At 48.1% G+C, this 22,236-nt stretch overlaps 1 protein-coding gene across 15 annotated transcripts in view; it reads right to left on the bottom strand.

Moving 5' to 3' along the window:
• Positions 1-14,571: 14,571 nt before the first annotated feature.
• ATXN7L1 (ataxin 7 like 1) overlaps positions 14,572-22,236 on the bottom strand; it is a 230,246-nt gene continuing 222,581 nt past the window's right edge. For 11 of the 15 annotated variants that reach the window (XM_028120626.1, XM_028120663.1, XM_028120634.1 and 8 more), the window contains 3 exons: positions 19,261-20,197; positions 16,377-16,451; positions 14,825-15,059 (listed from right to left, as the gene is read on the bottom strand). In XM_028120626.1, coding sequence (XP_027976427.1) covers positions 14,892-15,059; positions 16,377-16,451; positions 19,261-20,197 — 1,180 coding nt within the window. In that variant the 3' untranslated portion in view covers positions 14,825-14,891. The other 4 variants (XM_028120642.2, XM_028120737.1, XM_028120648.2 and 1 more) reach the window with 2 other exon arrangements.

Below are 22,236 nucleotides of genomic sequence, written 5' to 3'. Positions count from 1 at the left end.
TTACATTCCCAAATTGGTGGTTATTAAGGGCCTCCCAGGCGAGCCTGGTGGACGGCCAGGACTGAGACCCTGCCTTAGGGCTGCCTGGGAGGCCCGAGCTGAAGGTCTGAGAAATGTTGCTCAGGAGACCCAAGAGTAGAGGCCCACAGCCCGTCCCCACTCAGGACACACACTGGAACCTCCTGGGGAGCCTTTTACAAACACAGCATCTGCGCCCTCACCCACAAGGACTCTGATGTAATTGCTTTGGGGACAGGGCAGGTGTGGAGGGCTGTCTCAGGCATCGTGGCTTTTTAAGAGCTTCCTGGGTGGTTCAAGAGCACAGAGTGACTAACTCCCCCTGTTTGCCTAGGACTCCCAGGGGGCCAGTTCTGAGAAACTTTTAACGATAGAACTAGGAAAGTCCCAGGTGAGCCGAGCACTTGGTCCCCCTGTTGGTAGACCACTAGCATAAGGAGCATGGGCTTTGGTGTCAGACCCGCCAGTCTGCCCGTGCACCTGGGGTGTATAGCTGACGGTTAGTGTGCGTGTTTCCGGGGGGAAAGTGAGCGAAGTGAGAGGCCAGAACAGACTGTGGGATGATTCCCTCTCTGTTTTCTGTTTCAACCAGGAGTAAGTCAGAGATGCCTCAGCTAGTTCTGCTGGTTGTTAAAAAGCGGGGGGGGGGGGGGGGGAATATATAAAGCACAATTTTTTCCAGGAAAATATAGGTGAGGCAGGGTGGTGTAGTGGTCTCTGCCCCTCAACCGCCTCTCTTTAAAATCCAGTTTTACCACTGACCATGAATAACTATGGAATCTTGGGCAAAAACACCTAAATTCCCTGCCTCAATTTCCTCATGGATATAATGGGGATAACTTATGTACCTCACAGGGGGATGTCTTGAGGACCAAATGAGTTACTTCTGTAAAGCTATTAAAAAAAATGGTGCCCGGTATGTACTAAGTGCTATGTAAGTGTTTGCTATTATTATCTTAACGGTCTTGTTAAAGTAAGAAGAGGAAATTGTGGCTGAACCCAGTGGTCTCCATAACCTCTGTCCACAGGCTGGTTTCCTACTGGAGGACTTTCTGCGGTAACAGTTCAGATTTTGTATTGCACCTTTAAGAAACTATAGACTCGGGGCGCCTGGGTGGCTCAGTCAGTTGAGCGTCTGTCTTCGGCTCAGTCACGGTCCCGGGGTCCTGGGATCGAGCCCCACGTCTGGCTCCCTGCTCAGCGGGAAGTCTGCTTCTCTCTCTCCCACTCCCCCTGCTTGTACGCTCTCTCTCTGACAAATAAATAAATAAAATCTTAAAAAAAAGAAAAAGAAGCTATAGAGTCTTGGTTCTGTGTGACAACACAGGAGGAGCTAAAGGTCTATTTGCTGTACACTTAAAGTTCTCGCGCAAATCCTAAGACAGACTAAGTTTGCAACCTGAGGATTTAATTTTCACCAGGTTGTTTAGTAAAACAGTGAGATGCATTGTAAGAGTTTATTTATTTATGTGCATTTTAAGAGTTAAAAGAAAAAGCCCAACAGAACACAGTCTAAAAGTGACGCCGTATGGATCTTTGTGCTAGGTCGGGCTAACCCCGGAGCCTTCGGTCACTGAGCGGGTGTGATGTCGCTCGGCGCTGGGAGGCCCAAGCTCAGAAGCTCGACAGCCGTCTGTGTGAGATGCTGACATTCAAGCGTCTGACATAGTACTCTGTCTACTCAGCAGCGCTGTCCAGCCTGCCCTCCTTCCTCACTGACCTACGAAAGCACACATGCTGCAAGATGTCTGCAAATACTTTTTTTTTAAAGATTTTATTTATTTATTTGAGAGAGAGAGAATGAGAGAGAGAGAGCACGAGAGGGAAGAGGGTCAGAGGGAGAAGCAGACTCCCTGCTGAGCAGGGAGCCCGATGCGGGACTCGATCCCGGGACTCCAGGATCATGACCTGAGCCGAAGGCAGTCGCTTAACCAACTGAGCCACCCAGGCGCCCTGCAAATACTTTTAAGCACAAATTTAAATCTATTTGCCAGAACATGAAAGCATAGAAAATAGCAAGACAGTGGCCACAGTACAAAGGATAGCGGGAGAAGATTGGGCTAATGGATCTGGGGCTCTGGTACCATTTACGGAAACTTATTTATATATATTTTATATATATATGGAACTTATATATACATAAATGAAGTACTGTATATATATATATATATGTCTTTAAATTCTGAAATAGTTTAAGACTCACAAGAAGTTGCAAAATAGTGCAAAAAGGGGCGCCTGGGTGGCTCAGTCGTTAAGCGTCCACCTTCAGCTCAGGTCATGATCCTGGGGTCCTGAGATTGAGCCCCGCATCGGGCTCCCTGCTCACTGGGAAGTCTGCTTCTCCCTCTGCCCCTCTCCCTACTTGTGCACTCTTGCTCACTCCCTCTCCCTCTGCCTCTCAAATAAATAAATAAAATCTTAAAAAAAAAGCATGGCCGCGTGTCCTTCCTTTGGCTCTTCCCAATGACAACAGGTCACACAACCAAAGAACATCACCATCGAACTAGGAAATCAACACTGGTACAATACTATTCACTCGGGCATAGATCTCATTTGCATTTCACTAGTTTTTACCTGAACTCTTTTCTTTTTCTGTCCTGTTTCTTTTCTTTCTTTTTTTTTTTTTTTTTTTTGATGTAATCTCTACAGCCAACATGGGCCTCGAACTCATGACCCCAAGATCAAGAGTTGTATGCTCTACCAACTGAGCCAGCCAGGGACCCCTGTTCTGTTTCATTTTTGAGGCTACTTCTGTATTTCAGAATATCACAGAAACTGAGCCTCACTTTATAAACTGAGACTAAATTTAACTTCCATCACACTGACTGGGTCTGTTGAAGCTTGAATTAGGTCCACCAAATTGAAGCCCAGAACAAAATTTATGAAAAACATTCTTTGTGCTTCTAAATTATTTGTATGATGGATAACCTCAGATGATTTGCTATTTACACAATTTACTGGGGGGATTTCCCGAAAGGCTTCCTGCTCACGAGCTGTGTGGTCCTCACCAAATTACTTGACCTCCATAAGCTTTGGTTTTCTCATCTGTAAAATGGGGGCAGTAATCTCACCTACCTCATAGAGTTATTGCAAAGTCTCAACTTCCCTGGCAGTTGGCAGGTAATGGGGTCTCTCATGGTTGTGGATGGTGGCCAGGGGGCATACAATCCTGTCTTCCCTAGCTGAAACTGAGAATGCATTTCCCCAAATAATACTACTGCATCGATGTCAGACTTCAAGTGCATAGTGGATCTATGGGCTCTTGTGGGTTGTCCTGAAACCTAATCACCCTTGATATTACATTTAAATGGAAGAATATATTACGTTCCAAATGAAGCATTTGGAGCACAGCCCACAGAGTGGGGATGGCTTTTACAAGAAAGCTAGGTCATTGCTTTGTATATGCCCCAATGCCCTTTTTAAGCAGAAATAAGTTTAAAAGACAAATAAAAAGGGGTAAAAAAAATTGATGGCTTGAATGTTGGTCATTTCTAAGTGATAGCAAAGTTCTCCTTTCCGGTCTTACTAATGGATTAAATTATTGCATGAAGTTTGACATGAATTAATATAGTATTACTGGTCATAAGCATATCTGTTGCATTGGCCAAAATCAGGGCGGCCCGGAGCTGGCTTGTCCCAGCTCAGAGGACTCAGCCATGCACCTCTCCTCCCTCTGTGTTCAGCAAAGTTGGGCTGATGGCTTGAAATGGGTAGGCCATGGTGGGAGTATTAACATCACAGAAATCAGCAAGTGCTTTCCCTGTCACTCTCAAAAGCCAGATATTGGACATTTACCTGCTCACCATTGACTCCTCCTTTTTTTTTTTTTTTTTTAAAGATTTTGTTTTTAGGTAATCTCTACATCCAACGTGGGGCTAGAACCCACAACCCTGAGATCAAGTCTCATGCTGCACTGACTGAGCCAGCCAGGCGCTGCCCCGATTGGTTCATTTTTTTTTAAATTTTATTTTATTATGTTATGTTAGTCACCATACATTACATCATTAGTTTTTGATGTAGTGTTCCATGATTCATTGTTTGTGCATAACACCCAGTGCTCCATGCAGAACGTGCCCTCCTTAATACCCATCACCAGGCTAACCCATCCCCCCACCCCCCTCCCCTCTAGAACCCTCAGTTTGTTTCTCAGAGTCCATAGTCTCTCATGGTTCGTCTCCCCCTGCGATTTCCACCCCCTTCATTTTTCCCCTCCTGCTACCTTCTTTTTTTTTTTAACATATAATGTATTATTTGTTTCAGAGGTACAGGTCTGTGCTTCAACAGTCTCACATAATTCACAGCGCTCACCATAGCACATACCCTCCCCAATGTCTATCACCCAGCCACTCCATCCCTCCCACCCCCCACCACTCCAGCAACACTCAGTTTGTTTCCTGAGATTAAGAATTCCTCATATCAGTGAGATCATATGATGCATGTCTTTCTCTGATTGACTTATTTCACTCAGCATAATACCCTCCAGTTCCATCCACATCGCTGCAAATGGCAAGATCTCATTCCTTTTGATGGCTGCATAATATTCCATGGTGTATATATACCACATCTTCTTTATCCATTCATCTGTCGATGGGCATCTTGGCTCTTTCCATGATTTGGCTATTGTGACATTGCTCTGATTGCTTCATTTTTTAATTCGACATTTATTGTATGCCTGCCACTATTTTAGGATCCATGTGGCCCTGAACAAGACAGCTCCTTAGAGCTGTAAGGGGAATCCCTAAAGGTAAATTTGAAGTCCAAGGAAACATGAAATATACATGGTTTGAAAGAAAAAGGTGTAACCCATGTGCATTTCCAACACAAGATCTTCAGTGGGAAAGGCCCCCTGTAAAGGAGGATTGCCTTTAAAACCACCCCAGGCATTCCATTTTTGTAACCACCTCCAGAAAGTGGATTCATTGTAATCAATTATACCTGCTCACTTTCAGTTTTTCTCTGGTCCTCTTTCCAGACTTTTTAAGCTTCCAAGCCCAGAGCCAAACACTGTACTCTGTCATACACAAATGTCAGATTACCTCATGGCTCCCGTATATTTCATCATTATTTAGGCCTCTGATATTATACTTGCTGAAATTTTAAAAATATCAAAGCAATACACGCAAATGGTAACAAAATTCTACAGTTTATGATGAGAAGAGAGGAGCTCATGCCTCATCCCAGCCCCCATCCCACCCAAGGCTAACTTGCTCTGCTGAGCCTGGTAACCCTGAATCCTGAATCTCAGTATCCCATTCCGTTTTTCTACAAAATAACACTTCGGTCTCCAGCCGGGGAGGGGGGGCAGGGAAAGAGCAGTCCCTTGCCTGCATGGGGGAGGTGACAGGGCTCCCTGGGGTCTGACAACCTCATGTGAGACTTTTCACCCCTTCTCCATTTTCAACCCGTGGCTGCCCCCTCCCCCCTGTGGCACCTGCTGCCCCTGGGGGTCTGGGGAGACAATGGGCCTCTCATTAGTCTTCTCCTTAACCCACTTCGCAACTTTCTTCTTTCTGCTGACACAATTATGGCTCCAAGTCTGCTATTTACTTTTTGTGTCTGTGTAAACTTTTCAAGTTCAAAGTGCACAGCGAAATGAACCAATCTTGAGCCTACGACCTAATAAATATTTTGCCAATGATTATATTCATTTAACAAGTTCCCAGGTCACGATACAGAACATTTCCAGCACCAGAAGCCTCCCTTGTGCCCCCCAAAGGTAAAAGCTATTCTACAAATCCGTCTGTTGGTATTCAAGGCTTTAATTCACCAAGGTTACTTTGAACGCCAATTCATTAATTAAAATGTTGAACGGAACATCCTCTAAGTGCTTGAAGGTGAGTGCCCCTGGAGGCACCCTCTCTGCAGACTAAGTCAGTCCTGTACTCACTGCTGTGCATCTAGTCCATAGCAAATTTGTCTCAGTTTATTGAGTTGGACAGAACCAAAAGACTTGCAAAAATTGCAAACAAAACCAAAAACGTGCATCTGATTTTTTTCAAAAGAAAAGCTCCTAAATCATGGTTTCCTCCTTGCTCACTTCACTTCTGTGGGGTTCTGCCTTTACCCCATTCTGATAAGGTGACAGAATTGTTAGCTTATCCCTGTCAGCCCCAACGTGGTGTCCGGATTACTCAAGAAAATTGGGAGATGCCTGTGTGTGTGTGTGTGTGTGTGTGTGTGTGTGTGTGTGTGTGTGTGGTTGGTTGGTTGGGAGTTAGTAATATCTGGCTAGGAAATCGGATAGGGAAATGAAGGGAGTTGAGAGAAACTGAAAATCCTAATACAGGCTGCATAAGCTCCTATTTTTCTAGCAGCTTCCATAGTGCTTGCTCAGGTCTCAGAGGAAGCAAAGGCTTTTGTGATGATGTTTGCTTTGATTAGAAGTTTACTGAAATATTTGAAGGTGAAAGGGAAGCCCAGAAAACTTCCCAAAATTTCTGAAATTGAGAGAACTTTTCCAATCTTTATGACCGTAGATCAGATTTGTGTTTCGAAATGTCACAATGAATGCAACACCTCCAAGCTATTGGCAAGCTTCCTACAGTGGTTCTATACTGACTCAGACTTTTGTGGGACTGATTTAGTTTTTGAGATATTTAGCTTTTTTTGCACTTTCCTCATTTACTTGCCTAGGTGAGTGGCTTATGAGGATGTACTGGATAGAAAATACACTTATTAAAATACATTCCTGGGAACTGGACTAATCCCAACCGCATCAATAAGCAAGAAATAATCTATCAGGCAAGTAGTTATTGACCAATGGGAAAAATCAAAAAGGAGAAAAAATATTTTAGTAAAAGAAATTCCAGAGACCTGAGTAAGCCAATTACGAGACACAGAGAATTTTATTTTAATTTTTTAAAATTTTTTTAAAGATTTTATTTATTTATTTGACACAGAGAGAGAGAAGAGAGAGAGAGAGAGAGAGATCACAAGTCGGCAGACAGGCAGGCAGAGGGAGAGGGAGAAGCAGGCTTCCCACGGAGCAGGGAGCCCGATGTGGGACTCGATCCCAGGACCCCGGGATCATGACCTGAGCCAAAAGCAGACTTTTAACGACTGAGCCACCCAGGTGCCCCTTATTTTAATTTTTTAAAAAAATATTTTATTTCTTTATTTGTCAGAGAGAGAGAGAGAGAGAGAACACAAGCAGGGGGAGTGGAAGAGGGAGAAGCAGGCTTCTTGCCGAGCGGGGAACCCGATGCGGGGCTCGATCCCAGGACCCTGGGATCACGACCTGAGCTGAAGGCAGACGCTTAACCGACTGAGCCTTCCAGGTGTCCCGACACACAGAATTTTAAAACACCGTTGTGGAAAAGTCTGTAGGTGGAGTTTATTTCTACAGGAAGCAGTGAGATACCATGGAAAGAGCTCTAGACCAAAAGAACAGGCTTGCCTATCAGTCAGTCAGCTGTGTGGTCTTTGTACCTTATTTGACCTCTCTGTGTCTCGGTTCCCTCACCTGTAGAAGAATGTCTTTTTTTTTTCAAATATTTTATTTATTTATTTATTTGAGAGAGAGAGAGCATGAGAGGGGGGAGGGTCAGAGGGAGAAGCAGACTCCCTGCCGAGCAGGGAGCCCGACGCGGGACTCGATCCCGGGACTCCAGGACCATGACCCGAGCCGAAGGCAGTCGCTCAACCAACTGAGCCACCCAGGCGCCCTGTAGAAGAATGTCTTTAAGATCACTTCTGGTTTTCATAGCGATTCTCCAAGTCTGCGACTAGTACCGAAGGCGGCTTCTCAGAGGTCTAGGTTTGGAAAACACAGAATGTATAGGCTCCTTTCAAAATGGAGTTAAAGGTCACCGGGGCCAACAGAGGGATGGGTGGCCAGTCACAGACAAAGCTCAGGACAAATGGATATATGATGTCCTTGGTGCTAGCAGTACCACACTGAGGTTTTGTGACTCTGGATAATCCATTTGTACAAACGTTTATTTGCAAGGTGTTTACTATGTGCCAAGTTTCAAATCTGCTTCCCCTGGTTTTCTTTTCTGAACAATAGTGAAAATAGTCACTTGGGCCTATTAAAATTCGCTCTGTCTGCCGCTCTCCCCGCTCATGCTCACTCTGTCTGTCTCCTCCCCCCCCCCAAAAAAAGAAGGGAAGTCTTTGAGAAGGCAAGAGGGAGGTGAACCCAAACGCATGTGTTTGTAGGGTTCAAAGATAAACTGAGGCATATTAAAATACTCTAAGAGTTTATTTAAGCAATAAATAAGAGAGAGAGAACGATAAGAAATGTGCCTCAGTTTGCCTTGGAGCTCCAATGGCCCCGCTCTGCGCTTAGTGTGCTTGAACCTGTCTCCAAGCTCATGTTCCCCATGCCAGGACTTCGCTTTGATCACGAATCTCAAATGTGCTCTCAACGCTGTGGCAATCCAGTTTCACTAGTAATTACTTCATTCTTTCTTCACACTTCTCCCACTTCTCCCAAGCTCCCCCACACACTCAGGTTACCCCGTGGTCTCTAAGGAAATGGAAGCTACCAGGTGTGGATTTTCCCTGTCTTCCCAACAGCCAGTCTGCAACCGGCTTCTTCCCCATCGCCCTGTAGGGACGGCCCCTCTTCCTACTGGTCCTTTCATTAAACAAGGAGGCCCTGAGACCGAGGTGGCTCTAATGCCCCAGTGGCCTATGGAAGCCCCCCACAAACCTCTGCTCGTCAAGGCCTCAAGTTCACGAAAGCAAAACACTAAGGACGACCAGCCACAAACAGCCAACTAGGCTTTAAGCTACAGTCGATCAAAGAACTTCTTTGCTTCCACCTTTTCTCTGTAAAAGTCTCTTCCCTGTTGGTGGCGTGCTCCCAAGCACTTCCTGTTTGGCGCTGCCTGATTCAAATCCATTTTTGCTTAAATAAACTCTTAGAGTATCTTAATATGCCTCAGTTTATCTTTGAACCCTACACACACATGCGTTTGGGTTCACCTCCCTCTTGCCTTCTCAAAGACTTCCCTTCTTTTTTGTGGGGGGAGGAGAGAGACAGAGAGAGAGAGTGAGCATGAGTGGGGAGAGCAGCAGACAGAGAGCGAATTTTAAGCAGGTTCCCGACGTGGGGCTCGATCTCATGACCTGAGCCAAAACCAAGAGTCAGAGCTTAACCCACTTGACCTACTGAGCCACCCAGGGGCCCCTCCCCCCCTTTTTTTAATCACCTCCTGCTTCTTCAGCTTTTCCCCTCCCCCTACCGGCCCAGTCTTATCAGCATATGAAGCATAATCTTGTCTCTTCTCCCTTGAAAAGCAATAAACAAAGAGAAACAAAATCCAAACACTCTCTTGAGCCTTCTGATCTCCTTAAGATTTGTTGACATATCTGAGTTTCCTTCAACCCACCCCAGTCTGGCTGTGGGCCCCACCATGCCATCACACCTGCTTTGCTAAGGTCGCTGTAGTGGGTTGAATAGTAACCCCCCAAACGATAGGTCCAAGTCCTAACTACTGGAACCTGTGAGTGTGAACTTACTTGGAAAAAGATGTAATTAAGTTAAGGATCTGGAGATGAGATCATCCAGGATTTAGGGTGGGCCCTGAGTCCACTGACAGATGTCCTTACAAGAGAAAGGCAGGGGGAAATTTGAGACATGGGAGAGACATTGGGGCTACAAGGCCATGTGAAGACGGGGACAGAGATGGAGGAATGCCATGGACCCTTAGCAGTCAACAGAAACCGGAAGAGGCCGAGAAGGAGTCTCCTCTAGAGCCGTCAAAGGGAAGGCAGCCTGCTTGATTTTGGACTTCCGGTCTCCGGAACTCTGAGAGAATAAATTTTTGCTGCTTTAAGTCCCCATGTAGGGGTAATTTGTTACGGTCACCCTAGGAAACTAATAGTCACCCATGACCTCCATGCTGCATAACTCCAAACATGGTATACCATCTGGATCTAACACTGTGCATGGTATCTGACTCAGTTGACTGTTCCTTCCTGGAGACATCTTATAGCCCTGGCTTTGAGGGAACCACTTTCTGTTGGGTTCTCTCTTCTCTTCTCTTTAGGAATGCTTCATCTTAGGGTTCTTTGCTAGTTTTCCTCTTCCACCTAACTGCTAAGTGTCTGCTCTCCTCGCTCCACATTCTCTCAAGCAATCCCACTCATGCTTGTGGCTCTAAATATCATCCATATACTAAAGGTCCCCAAACCGGTGCCTCCAACTTAGAGCTGCTGATCCTTTCAGTCATGCGTCTATCATGCCCACTTGGCACAGAAGCTTCGGTGGGCCAGTGATCCCACTGAGGAGCCAACATACACACACAAAAGAGGACTTCTGAGCCTCACCAAACTCTCCTCCTGCCTGCCCCGTGAAAAACTCATTCCTCCTCTGGTTTCCACATCTGAAGAAATGGCAGGCATCTTCACCTAACACAACCTGGGAGTCATTATTCCTTACTCTCAGATCCAATTCCTAAGCAAGTCTTGTCAATTTAATATGTAAGATATATCTTGATTCCATTCACTTCCCCTATCTCTGCTGTCATCATCCTGGGGCAACACGGACATGACGTCTCACCTGGTCTCTTGAACTAGCTTCCGAGTGATTCTCCACCCAGAAGCTCGTCCTTAGGGGATCATGCCATGCCCCTACTTAAAGCCCTTCAAAGGATTCCCATTGAACTGAGCATGAAATCCAAACTCTGTGAGGCCTTTTGTGACCTTGCCTTGCCTTCTGTCCATCTCTCTCCCTCTGCTCCTTCCACAGTGGATCTTCCTTAGGCTCTAAGAACTTACAAGCGTTTCCCACCTTGGACCATCTCTGCCTGGGATTCTCTCCTCCACACTGCGCCTTCAGCTCATTTCCTCAGAGGGGACTCCCGGATAGTAGTACCCTATCACCCGTTTTAATTTTAATTCTAATTTAATTTTAATTCTCATAGAATTCAATTCTTTCCACCACAGCCTTTGCCACAATCTGTAATTACACATTTGATCGTGTGTTTATTTACTATCTTCCCCACCAGGTGGGTTCCAGAAAGCAGCTGGGACTGTGTTTCTCCTCACTGAGCACAGGGCGCCTAGCTGAGGGGCAGCCACCACAGGATGCTCCATAAATATTTGTTGAATGAATTCACTCTCTTCTATCAAATGTGTGTTCTAGCAGGAAGGCTCATCAGGTGGGAACACTGTCACCCAGAAGAAAAAAAGAAATAGCAAAAAATCTGCATTTTATAAAAACCCGAAGACTTTGTTTTACAAACATATAAATTATTTTATTTACAAAGCCATGTTACAAAAAAAAAAAAAAGGCCAAAAAAAAAAAAAAAGTACAATCGCTCACTGGAGAATGTCTCCAGGCCTGGTGCTGAACCATGGCAGTATCAATAGATACATGTTTGTTCTTTCCTTTTAAAACTGTAAGCCATAGAATTTGCTATTTACACCTACTTTAGACATTTATTCTGCTTACAATATCACAGGCATGGAATGAATTCTATCTGATAGTGCTAATACGTAAAGGTTGCAGGGACAAAGAAGGAAAATACTTAGTGTTACAAAATAGGGACCGTAGAAAAGAAACCCACTCCACAAGTGTGGCGTTTGCTTAGAATGTTGGGACATGCTTTCTCCAAAATTCTTCTGGAAAAGGTTCTAAAATTGGTAAGTAGGAAAGGACAAATGAGCAGGTGTAAATTCTTGTCTGTGCAACAACAGTGACTGAATATACCCCATGACTGACCAGCTACGTAAAACCCGCAGAGTTTTGTTAAAGTGCCATGGGCTGACAGCATAACAAAATAGAAGGTGTAAATAGAAAATTTCTTTTTTTTTCCTTTTTTAAAACAAGAGTTCACTGAGAATCGGCAATAATAGAATATGCTGTAGAAACTATTCTCTACAAAGGTTGATCAGCGTTATTTACAATTGGTACATTGATACAAAAGAAGGCATACAAGTTATCCAAGTCGCTTTTTTTTTTTTTTATGGCTGACAGGTCTATGCATTGTGTTATGCTAAACCACCAGACCTTTCGAGCCTCTATGGCTGATGACAAGTCACGAGATCTTCAGGCAAATGGGGGGTGGTGGTCGTGGTGTGCGTGCGTGTGTGTGTGTGTGTGTGTGTGTGTGCAGTCAAGGGGCCGGGGTGGGATGCGCAGAACAGAAGTACCCAAAGGGTCTCACCCTAATAATGCTTTATAGGCTGGTCCAGTTGAACTCCATTAAAACAAACCCAAAGAAAACCTTTTATTTGCATTCTATTTTTCAAGCTGTGAGTTTTTAATACATCATTATAAAGTAAACCTGTGGTTGATTGTGAAGGAAGAAACACCATGGGTTTTCCCTTTTTGCTCAGTTTTCCAGAAATGTCCTCACCTTGGTCAGAGCCAGGCTTTCACCAAGTAAGCAGCATTCGGTGGGGAGCCTCTTTATTCCAGCTTGCAATTCAAGATGTAGACAGCTAAAATGTTTAAGCCTACTGAATTGCTCCTTTCGTCCCTGTCAAGAGACATTATTTCTCAGAAGCAGCCACTTAAACTCTCAACCTTTGTTTTCCCTCTTTGAGTGTAAGAGTTTATAAATCAGAGGGTTATTTTGTTGCTGAGATTTTTTTGTTTTTTTTTGTTTTTGTTTTTTTACTCCTGCAAGTTTTACAACTTAAAATAAATTATAAAAAAACAACAGACTTCTAAAACCGAACGAGACAAAAATTGTGCAAAAATAACAAAGATATGTACATACTTTTCAGTCTGAAGAAATGTACAATAAAAACATAATTCAAAGAACATTTTAAAAATATAAACATTGCTTAAACTTTCCTACGTTTCATATTGTTTCTGAAACTATTCTGGTCAGTTAGCTCTGTAATATAGTAAAACATAAATTATTACAAAATTAACACTATAAAAATTTACTTTAAGAATATCTTCTAAACTTTTTTTCCAAAGGGTCTAACCTGTTTATAATTTCTTAAACATTTTATAAGTCTTAAAATCTGCCTTAACTTTTTTTTTTAAAAAAGAAAAGTAACCACCTTCCCTTCAATTTGTAGTCTCTTTTTCCCAAGACGTAAATAAACCGGCATATAAGTGCACTTTTAACACTGTAGAAATAAAAATGAAATAATCTGAACTAATGTTCTGGTACCTAATATCAACTCCTGATTTTTAAAAAAATCTTCATTTTATATTAAAAATTTTAGGAATCCTATAAGAAACACAGTCAGTGCAATTCCATTGATACAAATCACTCCGTTTGCTTCCCGTCTTTGCGAAATCCAATGTGGTGAAACGTAACAGTAGTCTGATCTTTGGGTTGTGGGGATGGGAAGGAAAAGGGAAACTTGAGGGTAGGGATGAGGGTTGGGGTCTAGCTGCAAAACTGGCATTCATTTCTGATTTAGGGATGAAGCAAAACTTCCTAGTATCTCTTGCTATTATATCGGATACAAGTTTCATGATTAATAGCACAGAATGCCTATTTCATATTGTGAATTCCTTTCCTGATTCCCATTCCCTAGTAGAGCATGTGGTATTGCTATGTCTTTCAAAATGCCACTGTGAACAGTTTCAGAGTTGTAGGGCTCTAGCTTCTCTCTTCCCGCTCTTCCAAATAGCTCTTCTTCACTAAGTGGTCGCTGAGCTCACTACACCTCCCTGGGGTGGCTGGATCAGAGTGGGGGCTTGTGATAGCTTAGCACAAGCTGATCGATGGGTGTGCTGACTGCACGGGACCCTGGGGCCCAGGGCACGGAGGTGGGTGGGCAGGGCTAGTGTTTATTACTTAACCCTCCATGGAAGCTTTCTCTCAGACCCTTCCTGCACCCCCAGCCCTGCCTTTCCTCCTCTTGTCTCATCCCAGAGGGCAGCTTGAGAACTTCCACCACTGTGGAAGCTGTGTCTCAAGCCCTGAGTGGCTTCCTGGGGTCTCGTGCCCTTCTCCCTGGGATTTCTCCATCTCTGGTTCGCCTCGCTTTGGCGCCCTTGTACACCCGCACCCTGGAAGGGATTCTGCAACATGGATCCCTAACAAGCTCAGGTGATCAGCCACCCGGTTTCCTCTGCCTTTTGAGGGGTATTGTCCCCCACGCATAAGCTCTGCTTCTTGCCACCTTCTGGGCCCATTCCAGCCCCTGTCCCTGACCCAGATCCTCTCTGAGCTGCACAGCTGGACAGTGGTATCGGCTGAACGACATAGTTCAATGGCCAATCTTCTCCGTTCTGCGCATAGCATCTGGCTCGCGCAGTGCCGGCGCAGCGCGGAAACCTGACGAGGACGCTCAGCCCAGGCGGGGCTCCCCGCTCTCGGGTCCCCAGACACAGGCTCTTCCCCAGCAAAGCCCCTCCCCCAGCACGCTGGCCAGGGGGGCGCCAGTGGGCGGCAGGTGGGAGGGGACGGAAGGGACGGGTGGGAGAGGTCAAGGAAAGGAGCACCGCACTTGCTCAAGTTCAAGAGTCTCAGACCACGCCAACCGGGAACGGACACTCTGCCATGACTGCTCGCGTGGCTGGCGCGAAATGATGGTGCAGTAGCAGCATCGGAAGCTAGAGGGGCGACCCCAAACTTGGAAGAACGCATACACATGGCAAATGAAAGAACCGAAACAAAACACTGGTACTGTTTTCTGTAAATCTTAAATTCACGTTCTTTTGCCTTTTGTTTTCTTCAAAACTAAAAACTGGTCAATTAAAAAAGGAAGAAGCAAGGCCAGAGCCACAGGCACGGCACAGGAAGCCGACTCTCCCCGGCTGCGCAGCCCGCCCTCCTCCCGCCTCGGCCTTGGGGCGGCCAGGCATTGGTTTGGAAGTGGCTTCACAGTCTTGTTATGGAAGAGTCCTTATCCTGCCCGTTCTGTTTGTGGTCTTCTAGGAAAGAAAAGAAAAGCTTGTTTCAAAACCATACACTTGGGATGACCCGCAAGAATTCAAGAACAGAGGCTCAGTTTTCGCGGCTGATACGGAGCCACCTCCCGCCGAAGGCAACGGTGATGGGCAAGTGAGGCGCCGGATGTGGAGGGCTCGGGGCACCTGACGCGGCCACGCAGATCCTCGCTCCGGGGAAGACACAGGGACACATCCCGTGCACGTGCACGGAGGGGGTCCCCTCCTGCAGAGAGAACTGGAATAATGGACCCGTCTTTGTTTTTTTCCTCTCTTGCTTTACCTCTTCCTACCTAACCTGTAGACCACATGGAGAATTCTCTAAGGAAGACGTCTAGTGTTGGATTAAGCATAGAGGCTTTGGGTTCAAGTTACTTAGCCTTAGTCTGGGCATCTTCAATTTATAACATGAGGATCATCGTTTGTCCCTCACAGGGTTGCTATAAGGGTTATATGTATGTAATGTATGTAAAGGGCTCAGCATAGCTCCTGCAGAGAAAAGCCTCAACAAACGCTATTTTATTATTATTACGTTCGTTAAGGGTGACCGCGTAGCCAACAGGTGCACTCTGCAGACTGTGCGGGAGGCCAGTCACGAACAGGGGCAGGTTACCAGGGCACAGACGCCCCCTTCTCTGCGTCGTCCCCCCTACGACCTCCCACACAGATGCTCAGGCACAAAATGGTGGAGACACTCTCCTTGATCTGGGGATACAAAAACTATTTCCCTATAATCTTCACCCAAACACTACCCAACACTGGTGGGGAAACCCCAAAGGCCAAAATGCAGACAAACATACTGCAATTTGGTATCTACAAAACCAACAGCGCATCTAAGAGGACAGAACACAGCTATGCATGTATTTCTTTCCAGTGACGTAGAACACGCCCTACCCCACCCTTTACCCTCCCTGGCCTTCCTCAGAGGCACACACACTGCACTGGAGAAAATAATTTGTACACTGACTACTTTCACACTTTTGAGTTTGTAAAAACTCCTAGATCTATCCCGGATATTCCCACCATGAAACCACATCTTGAACAGTAGCCACGACTCACCAGAGGCCTTGAGAAGGGACTGATGGATCAGTGCCCCGAGCAAGGCCCTTCGGTCAGCTCATTAATTTTCACAATAACCTTAGGAGGGAGGTGTCACCTTTGCCATTTAACAGATGGAAACACTGAGACTCAGAGAAGGAGGGTGCCTGATATCACACCGCTGCGATTAATAATTGGGGCTAAGACCTATGTGTTTGTTACGTGTCAGGCATTTTCTAGAGGCTTTATGTGAAAAAATTAATTTAATCCTCACAAAAGCCGTGTGGGGTAGGGGCCGTTTATGATCCCTTGTGGGTGAGGAAACTGAAGCACAGGGAAGTTAAGTAACTTAGCTAAGGACACACAGCTACTAACAAGATGGCCAAGCTCTAGAAGCCAGAAAGCCATGCTCTTAACTGGAGCTGAGGTGTGAGCCAGGGTCTGCCCCAATGCCCTCGCTCCCACTGCTGGGGACCCCATGTCCTTTTGCCCCCTGGTAACTTACCGGCCGGCTGTGTCCTGGGCTGGATATGCTTGAAGGACTGGATTGTGACAAAGCTAGGCTGCTATTTTTCCCGACCTGAAAGACACCACAGACGTCGCACTCAGATCCACCAGCCAGCCTGAGGCGAGCGACCCCCGGTATCCGGCGCCGCCCGGGGTCCAACAGCGCCCTCCAGTGGTGAGCCGCTCGCGTTTCCGTCTTAGATGGCGGAGAGGACGCAAACGGCTCCGGGGGCACCTCCCGTCCTACAGGGAAGGTGCAATGGAGGGGAGCTCTTAATTCTGCTTCCCAGATGTAGCATGTGAGTTCCAGGGGTGAGGATGAAGGCGTCTGGCGAGAGCCTCGCCCGTCCTGGGGCGGGGGAGGCATTTGCCCCTGCAGAGGCCCCTGCTTCTCCACCTCTGACCTCCCAGACCGGTCCCAGAAGGCTCCCCGGGACTAGAACAGCATAAGAGCTTGCCTCTTATTCTGGGTCCGTTTTCCTGGCCACGGGACACAGCGACCACCTTGCTGTTCTTCAGAAAACTAGCCAAATGGCCCTGGGCTTCCCGCTTCCAGGGGGAGCCGGCGCGGGGTCCCAGGAGGCGGCACCGGGGGCCTGTGGGTGTGGCCTCCGGGCTCCTCCCCTTTCTCTGCGACCGGCCTGGGCCCGTGGCGGGCGGCTTCCTCCCAGCCCACAGGCAGCTCCTCCTTGGGCCTATAAAGAGCTCGTCCTCTGTGTTAACTCACCTTTGCATAAAGACGTCCGCCTTATACTCGCAGTCCTGTTTTTTTGTTCAATTTAATATCTCTGTGAGAAACGCTCTGGTCTTACACCTACCGGATACAATTAAATAGATCCCCAGTTGGTTCGCAAAGCACGTTTACCTTGAATTTCTCAACCTACCTCGTGCTTCTCCCAGTCTCCTAACAGAATCGACACAGACTGCAAAAGCCTTTCCCCAGCACTTGGACATCACCGGGGGTGACCCTGGACACAGGTTTTCTAAATGGCCCGGTGACAAGCACCCAGGTATCACCCACATGAGAGAGCCGATGCGGGCTAGACACGCGGCAGCTGTCCAAGGCATCAGCTTTTTTGATTTCCCTCTTCATAAATACTCTGGTAGAGTCTGTCTGCTCCTTTCTCCACTGGTTTTGACTAATTCATTGTTTGCTAAACATTTCGGACGGTCCTGCTCGCCCAAGAACAAACGGCAACGTCGACTCAGTACCGAGACGTTCCATGAACACAGAGGCATGAAGGTTAAGAGCCCAGACTACAGAGCCAAACTGCCTGGGTTTAAATCTCTGCCCTACTATTTCCTTGCTGTGTGACTTTGGGCATGTTGTTTAACCTTCCTGTGCCTGGGTTTACTCATTTGTAAAATGGGGGGTAATAACAGGTAACAATTAAATGACAATATATCTGAAATGCTCGGAACAGAGCTCATCCCCTAAGTGTTTGTGGCTAGAACTTTATTGAAAATGGGTGACACTAGGGGGCGCCTGGATGGCTCAGTCGGTAAGTATCTGATTCTTGATCTCAGGGTTGTGAGTTCAAGCCCCAGGTTGTCAGGGTGTGGCCTGTAAGCCAATAGGGTGACACCCCTGACCTGCTGACTCAGAGTCTCCACCTTAATAAGACACACACCCCCACACACACCCCCCTCCCAGGGGATTCCTGTACACATTCAAGTTTAGGAAGCCCTGGTTCTGCCCTTCATCATCCTGAGGCCTGAAGGTGTCCCCAACCAGCCGTGTAGTCTCAGGAGAGGGCCCTGTGGGTGCTGGCCCCCATCCTCTGCACCCTTGGAATTGGGGGGTTAGAACGGTGGGACACCTGCCACAGCTGTGGACGGGTGTGAGTGTCCCGGGCTCCAGTGTGAGTGAGCGCCTACATCTCCCCGTCTCACCTTGGCCTCAGTTTGCAGTTTGTCTGGCCCTTGGGATCCAAACGTGCTGTTTCTCATGTGTCTACTTGTGATTTGTGAATCCCCCTCAAGATGCTCTCTTCCTGAGCTTTTATAAGCCTCACAGAAAGATGACATAAAACATTAACAACTAACTGCCTCTCCTCTCTCCAAAGTCCTCATCCCCACACAGGGCTGGGCTGAGGGTCCGGCCCACTTAATTCTAAACCTGGGCAGCGGCAGCCCACCCTCTGGGCCGTGGGGCACAAGCTCTCTGCCACCTGTGCCCTCTGCGCCCCAAAGCGGCAGCACCTGGAGGGGGTGGGGCCTCTCAATAGCCTCCCTGCCTCCCCCCTGCCCCGACCCGGGGGTCGGAGAGGGGGGAGGACCAGGCTGAAGGATGCCTGAGCTTGGACTCTTCTCACCCCATCATCCTGGGCTTCCTCACCATATGCCCTCCTACTTGCACAGTGGCACCATCGGACACGTCTGGGCCAGTTGGTGTGAGATGCGGTTTTACTGTAGGAGCGGGAATACTCAGTCACCGGGAGGCAGCCGCAACCAGCCACCACACCCGAGGTGGCCCCCCGCCCCCCCATCACTGAACCTGCCTGGGCCCCGGGCTCTTCCTAAGGGGCTTCCCAGAGACCTGACTGAATGAAATTGTCCTCAGAGCTCAAGATACAGAAGAGGCAGAAGTGGAGGGGGACCTCCGCTTCTCCCCATGCCTCAGTTTCCTCGTCTGTACAAATGCACCAACCGTTCTGGGTGGCAGGGCTTAAACGAAGTGACATTTGCACAGTGCTTAGAACAGCCCAGCACACAGCAAGAGCCGCACAAAGTATGTGTTCACTAAACCGTCCTCAGAACCGAGGCCGCTCTGTTCCTGGGCCTGAGCTGCCCGGCTCAGCAGGAGCGCCGCCCAGCCCGCTCTGTCCCCCAGAGCCCACGAAGGCCGAACCGGGGGGCCCCCGGAAGCACGGGTCCCTTACCTGCCGAGAGGAGGTGCTGTTAACGGGATCGGGCACCGGTGCGAGAAGGCTGGGCGGGTTCTTTTTGTGAACGCTATTCATACCAGGCATTTTAGTGATTTTACAGGCTTTGCTACTAGAACTCGAGTTCTTACGCTTTTTTCCTTCTGATTTGTCAAAAGAGAGGGGCAGCGAAGACACGGCATTGTGTGAGGCCAGAGAGAGGTCCCCTGCAAGGGAGGGCACAGAGAGGGGACAGGAGTCACTGCTGCCGCCCCCCGAGCCCCCGTGTCTCACTAGGTCCGCGGGGCCGCCGGGCAGCGAGGTCCGTCCTGAGGGCTCCAGTTTGGCACTGAGTGGGCTCACCCCATTGTTTGAGTTGTGCACAGACAGACTGTTATAGGGAGGGGCCGCCTGATAGGAGTTCAAAGCTGAACTGGCATTCAAGACACAGTTCTTTTTGTGGGGCCCTGATAATGGAGACGAGAGGGATGTCTGCAAGGTTAATGAGGAGGAGGAGGAAGTCGAAGGCTGCGGCTTCCTCTTTTTGTTACTTGGAGACTCGTCGCTACGGGCGGACAGGTCTTTGCCTTTTGAGGATTTGCTGGTTTTGGTTTTGGATGGCTTGTGGGAGGGGGAAGGGATGACGGCTGGTATCGGGGACACGGCGGATGGGGCCTTGAAGGTTGAGTCCATGATGCTGAGGGTTGCGGCCACATGGGGGAAAGCTGTGGTGTGTGACATGAGGGCGCTCGGGTCCGGCGACGCCACAAAAGCTGCGTTTGAGAGCATGGCTGATGTCATTATGTAAGAAGAGGTGAGTCTCGAGCTGATGGGAGCTGAAGGAAGATACACAGCACTGGGGTTGTTGAAAGGCTGGGAAACGGATGCTGGAACGGGGGTGGTGATGTGGGCTGCCGGCGAGGGCATGGGGCTATCTGCCGCAGGAGGGATCTTCCTAAACATGAGAGAAGAGTGAAAGAGAAACCGTGAGAAACAGGCTTGGCGGTGCCCCAGAGGCTCGAGTACGTGTGAGCAGCAGGGCTCCACAGAAACCCGCTCGAGCCACACTATGGAAGATGAAGCCTTGAAGGATGGCGGACTCTGAATTATGGCCCTTCCCTGTGGTTCCCCCCATTGCAACATCCAGCAACCTAGTGTGAATCACTTGCAGGTTCTCAGATCCTTTTCTCCATGCCTGGCTACTGCATAATAGCTGATTTGGGTTCATGAATAAAGGCGAATGTTATTTAGAATATAAATTTCCCCAACAGTGTTCTCTCTCTCTCTCTCTCTCTCTCTCCTATTTTTTGGCAGTGATGACGGTGATTGTTAATGAGCGGTAGTCATTTCACAGGTAGGTCCCGGCTTGAGTAAGTGTGAGGACAGGGCTTTGCCACCTGTACCTGAGGGACAGGCCTGCACACTGCCTCTCGGGCCTTCCCAGCCCTTTGGTCCTCACGCCCGCCACCCCCGGCTGGCAGGCCAGCATCCTCTTGCCTTGGCTGTCTGCAGCCTCCACTTTGTTCTGTGGAGAAGCATGAACACGTGGGCTCGGGGCTGCTGGCTCCCATATATTCTTATTCACCTCACCCAACCTCAGCTCTCGCCCTGAGGAGCTACGATGGGGGTGTGGCTGCCCCTCCACAGGTCTTCCCGTCCCTGTGTTAGGATGCGGTGAGAGGGCAGGGACATACAGGGATCCAGACCAGGGGGTCAGGAATTTCCAGTTTGTTCTGAAGACAGATGCAGGATATGGGCACAGGAGAATACACGGTCGGTGGGGGGGAGGGGGTGTCTTCCAGGAGGTTGGGGTGCCTGGGAGCAAACTCCCTGTCTCCTGCACTCTGTGGGGCCCAAGCCAGCATCGGGTGGCGGGTCATTCCTAGGGCCTTCCTATAAGCTCCATCTGTTGACTCCCACCTCCAAACCACGGTATGACTCGATGTCACTGCTACTCTGGGAACCAGGAGGGGCACAGGGGCCTTGGGGGTCACCATTTGTTCCTGATTTTTTTTTTTTTTTTTTTTTTGCAGGAAAGGATACTGACCTCAGGAGCCAGGTGAATATTTTCAAATGGGCTCTTTCTACCTTGCCCCTAGCTCCCCCTCCCCGCTTCCCTGGAAATCATTTTCAGTGTAGCTGAGCTCCCCCCAGCAGTCAGGAACTAGCTCTCTTTCTCTGAAAGCAGCACTTGAAGGTGGGCCACTTGGGACTTGCACCCCCAGGGCTTCGAGCAGGTGTGAGACAGGGCCTCTGGAAATTCCCTGGCTCCTTGGAAGCCACCCTCTCAGCTGTAGCAGCAGGATTGGGCGCCCCTGGATGCCAGAAAGAGGCCCCACTGAGGAGGAAATTCCTCTCCTAGTGCTGCCCTGAGGACTTGGTTTTCTGCCTGCAATTTGGTGGAGCTTATGGCTTCCATCTTTAGGGTGGAATCCAGAGAAGTCCTTGAATACAGAAGCACAGGGTCCTTGAAAACATCAGATCAAACGGATCAAATATAAGAGGAAAAATGTTGCCAATCCACTGTGGCCATGATGGCGTTTGAAAATCTACTTTTTCTTAAGCCCAAAGGACATAAAAGGCCTGTCAGCACTCAACCAGTGTTCCTTAGTACTTGTTGCAATGAACCAATGAGTGAATGAATGGATGGATGGATGGGTGGGTGGATGGGTGAGCAGGTGAATTCTCAGCAGCAACATAACTGTGCATGAGGGGCAAGGACTCCCACAAGAGCGGACCCGAGAGGTCTGGACACGCCCTTCAAACTGTCTGGCACTGCACAAGCCCGCCCTGACGCTTTCGGGAAGGTTTCTCGGGCCGCGTGGCGTTTGCACACTCTCCCTGCCGTCTCTGTCAGCAGCCCGCTCCATCTTTCCCTGACTCCAGTTTCCTACCGGCTAAAGTAGGGATAGAAATACATGCGGGCAGAGGTCTGGCAGTGACTTGTAAGAAACATTATTTATGGATACCAGATGGCTCCTTTAGAGAGGACCC

This window comes from Eumetopias jubatus, unplaced genomic scaffold (genome assembly GCF_037043125.1).
Source record: "Eumetopias jubatus isolate StellerSeaLion01/CBP00866 unplaced genomic scaffold, mEumJub1_p1.0 scaffold_14, whole genome shotgun sequence".
In the NCBI taxonomy this organism is placed as follows: Eukaryota; Metazoa; Chordata; class Mammalia; order Carnivora; family Otariidae; genus Eumetopias; species Eumetopias jubatus.
The sequence above is the reverse complement of the archived record's forward strand: the minus strand, read 5'-3'. Positions and strand labels throughout refer to the sequence as shown.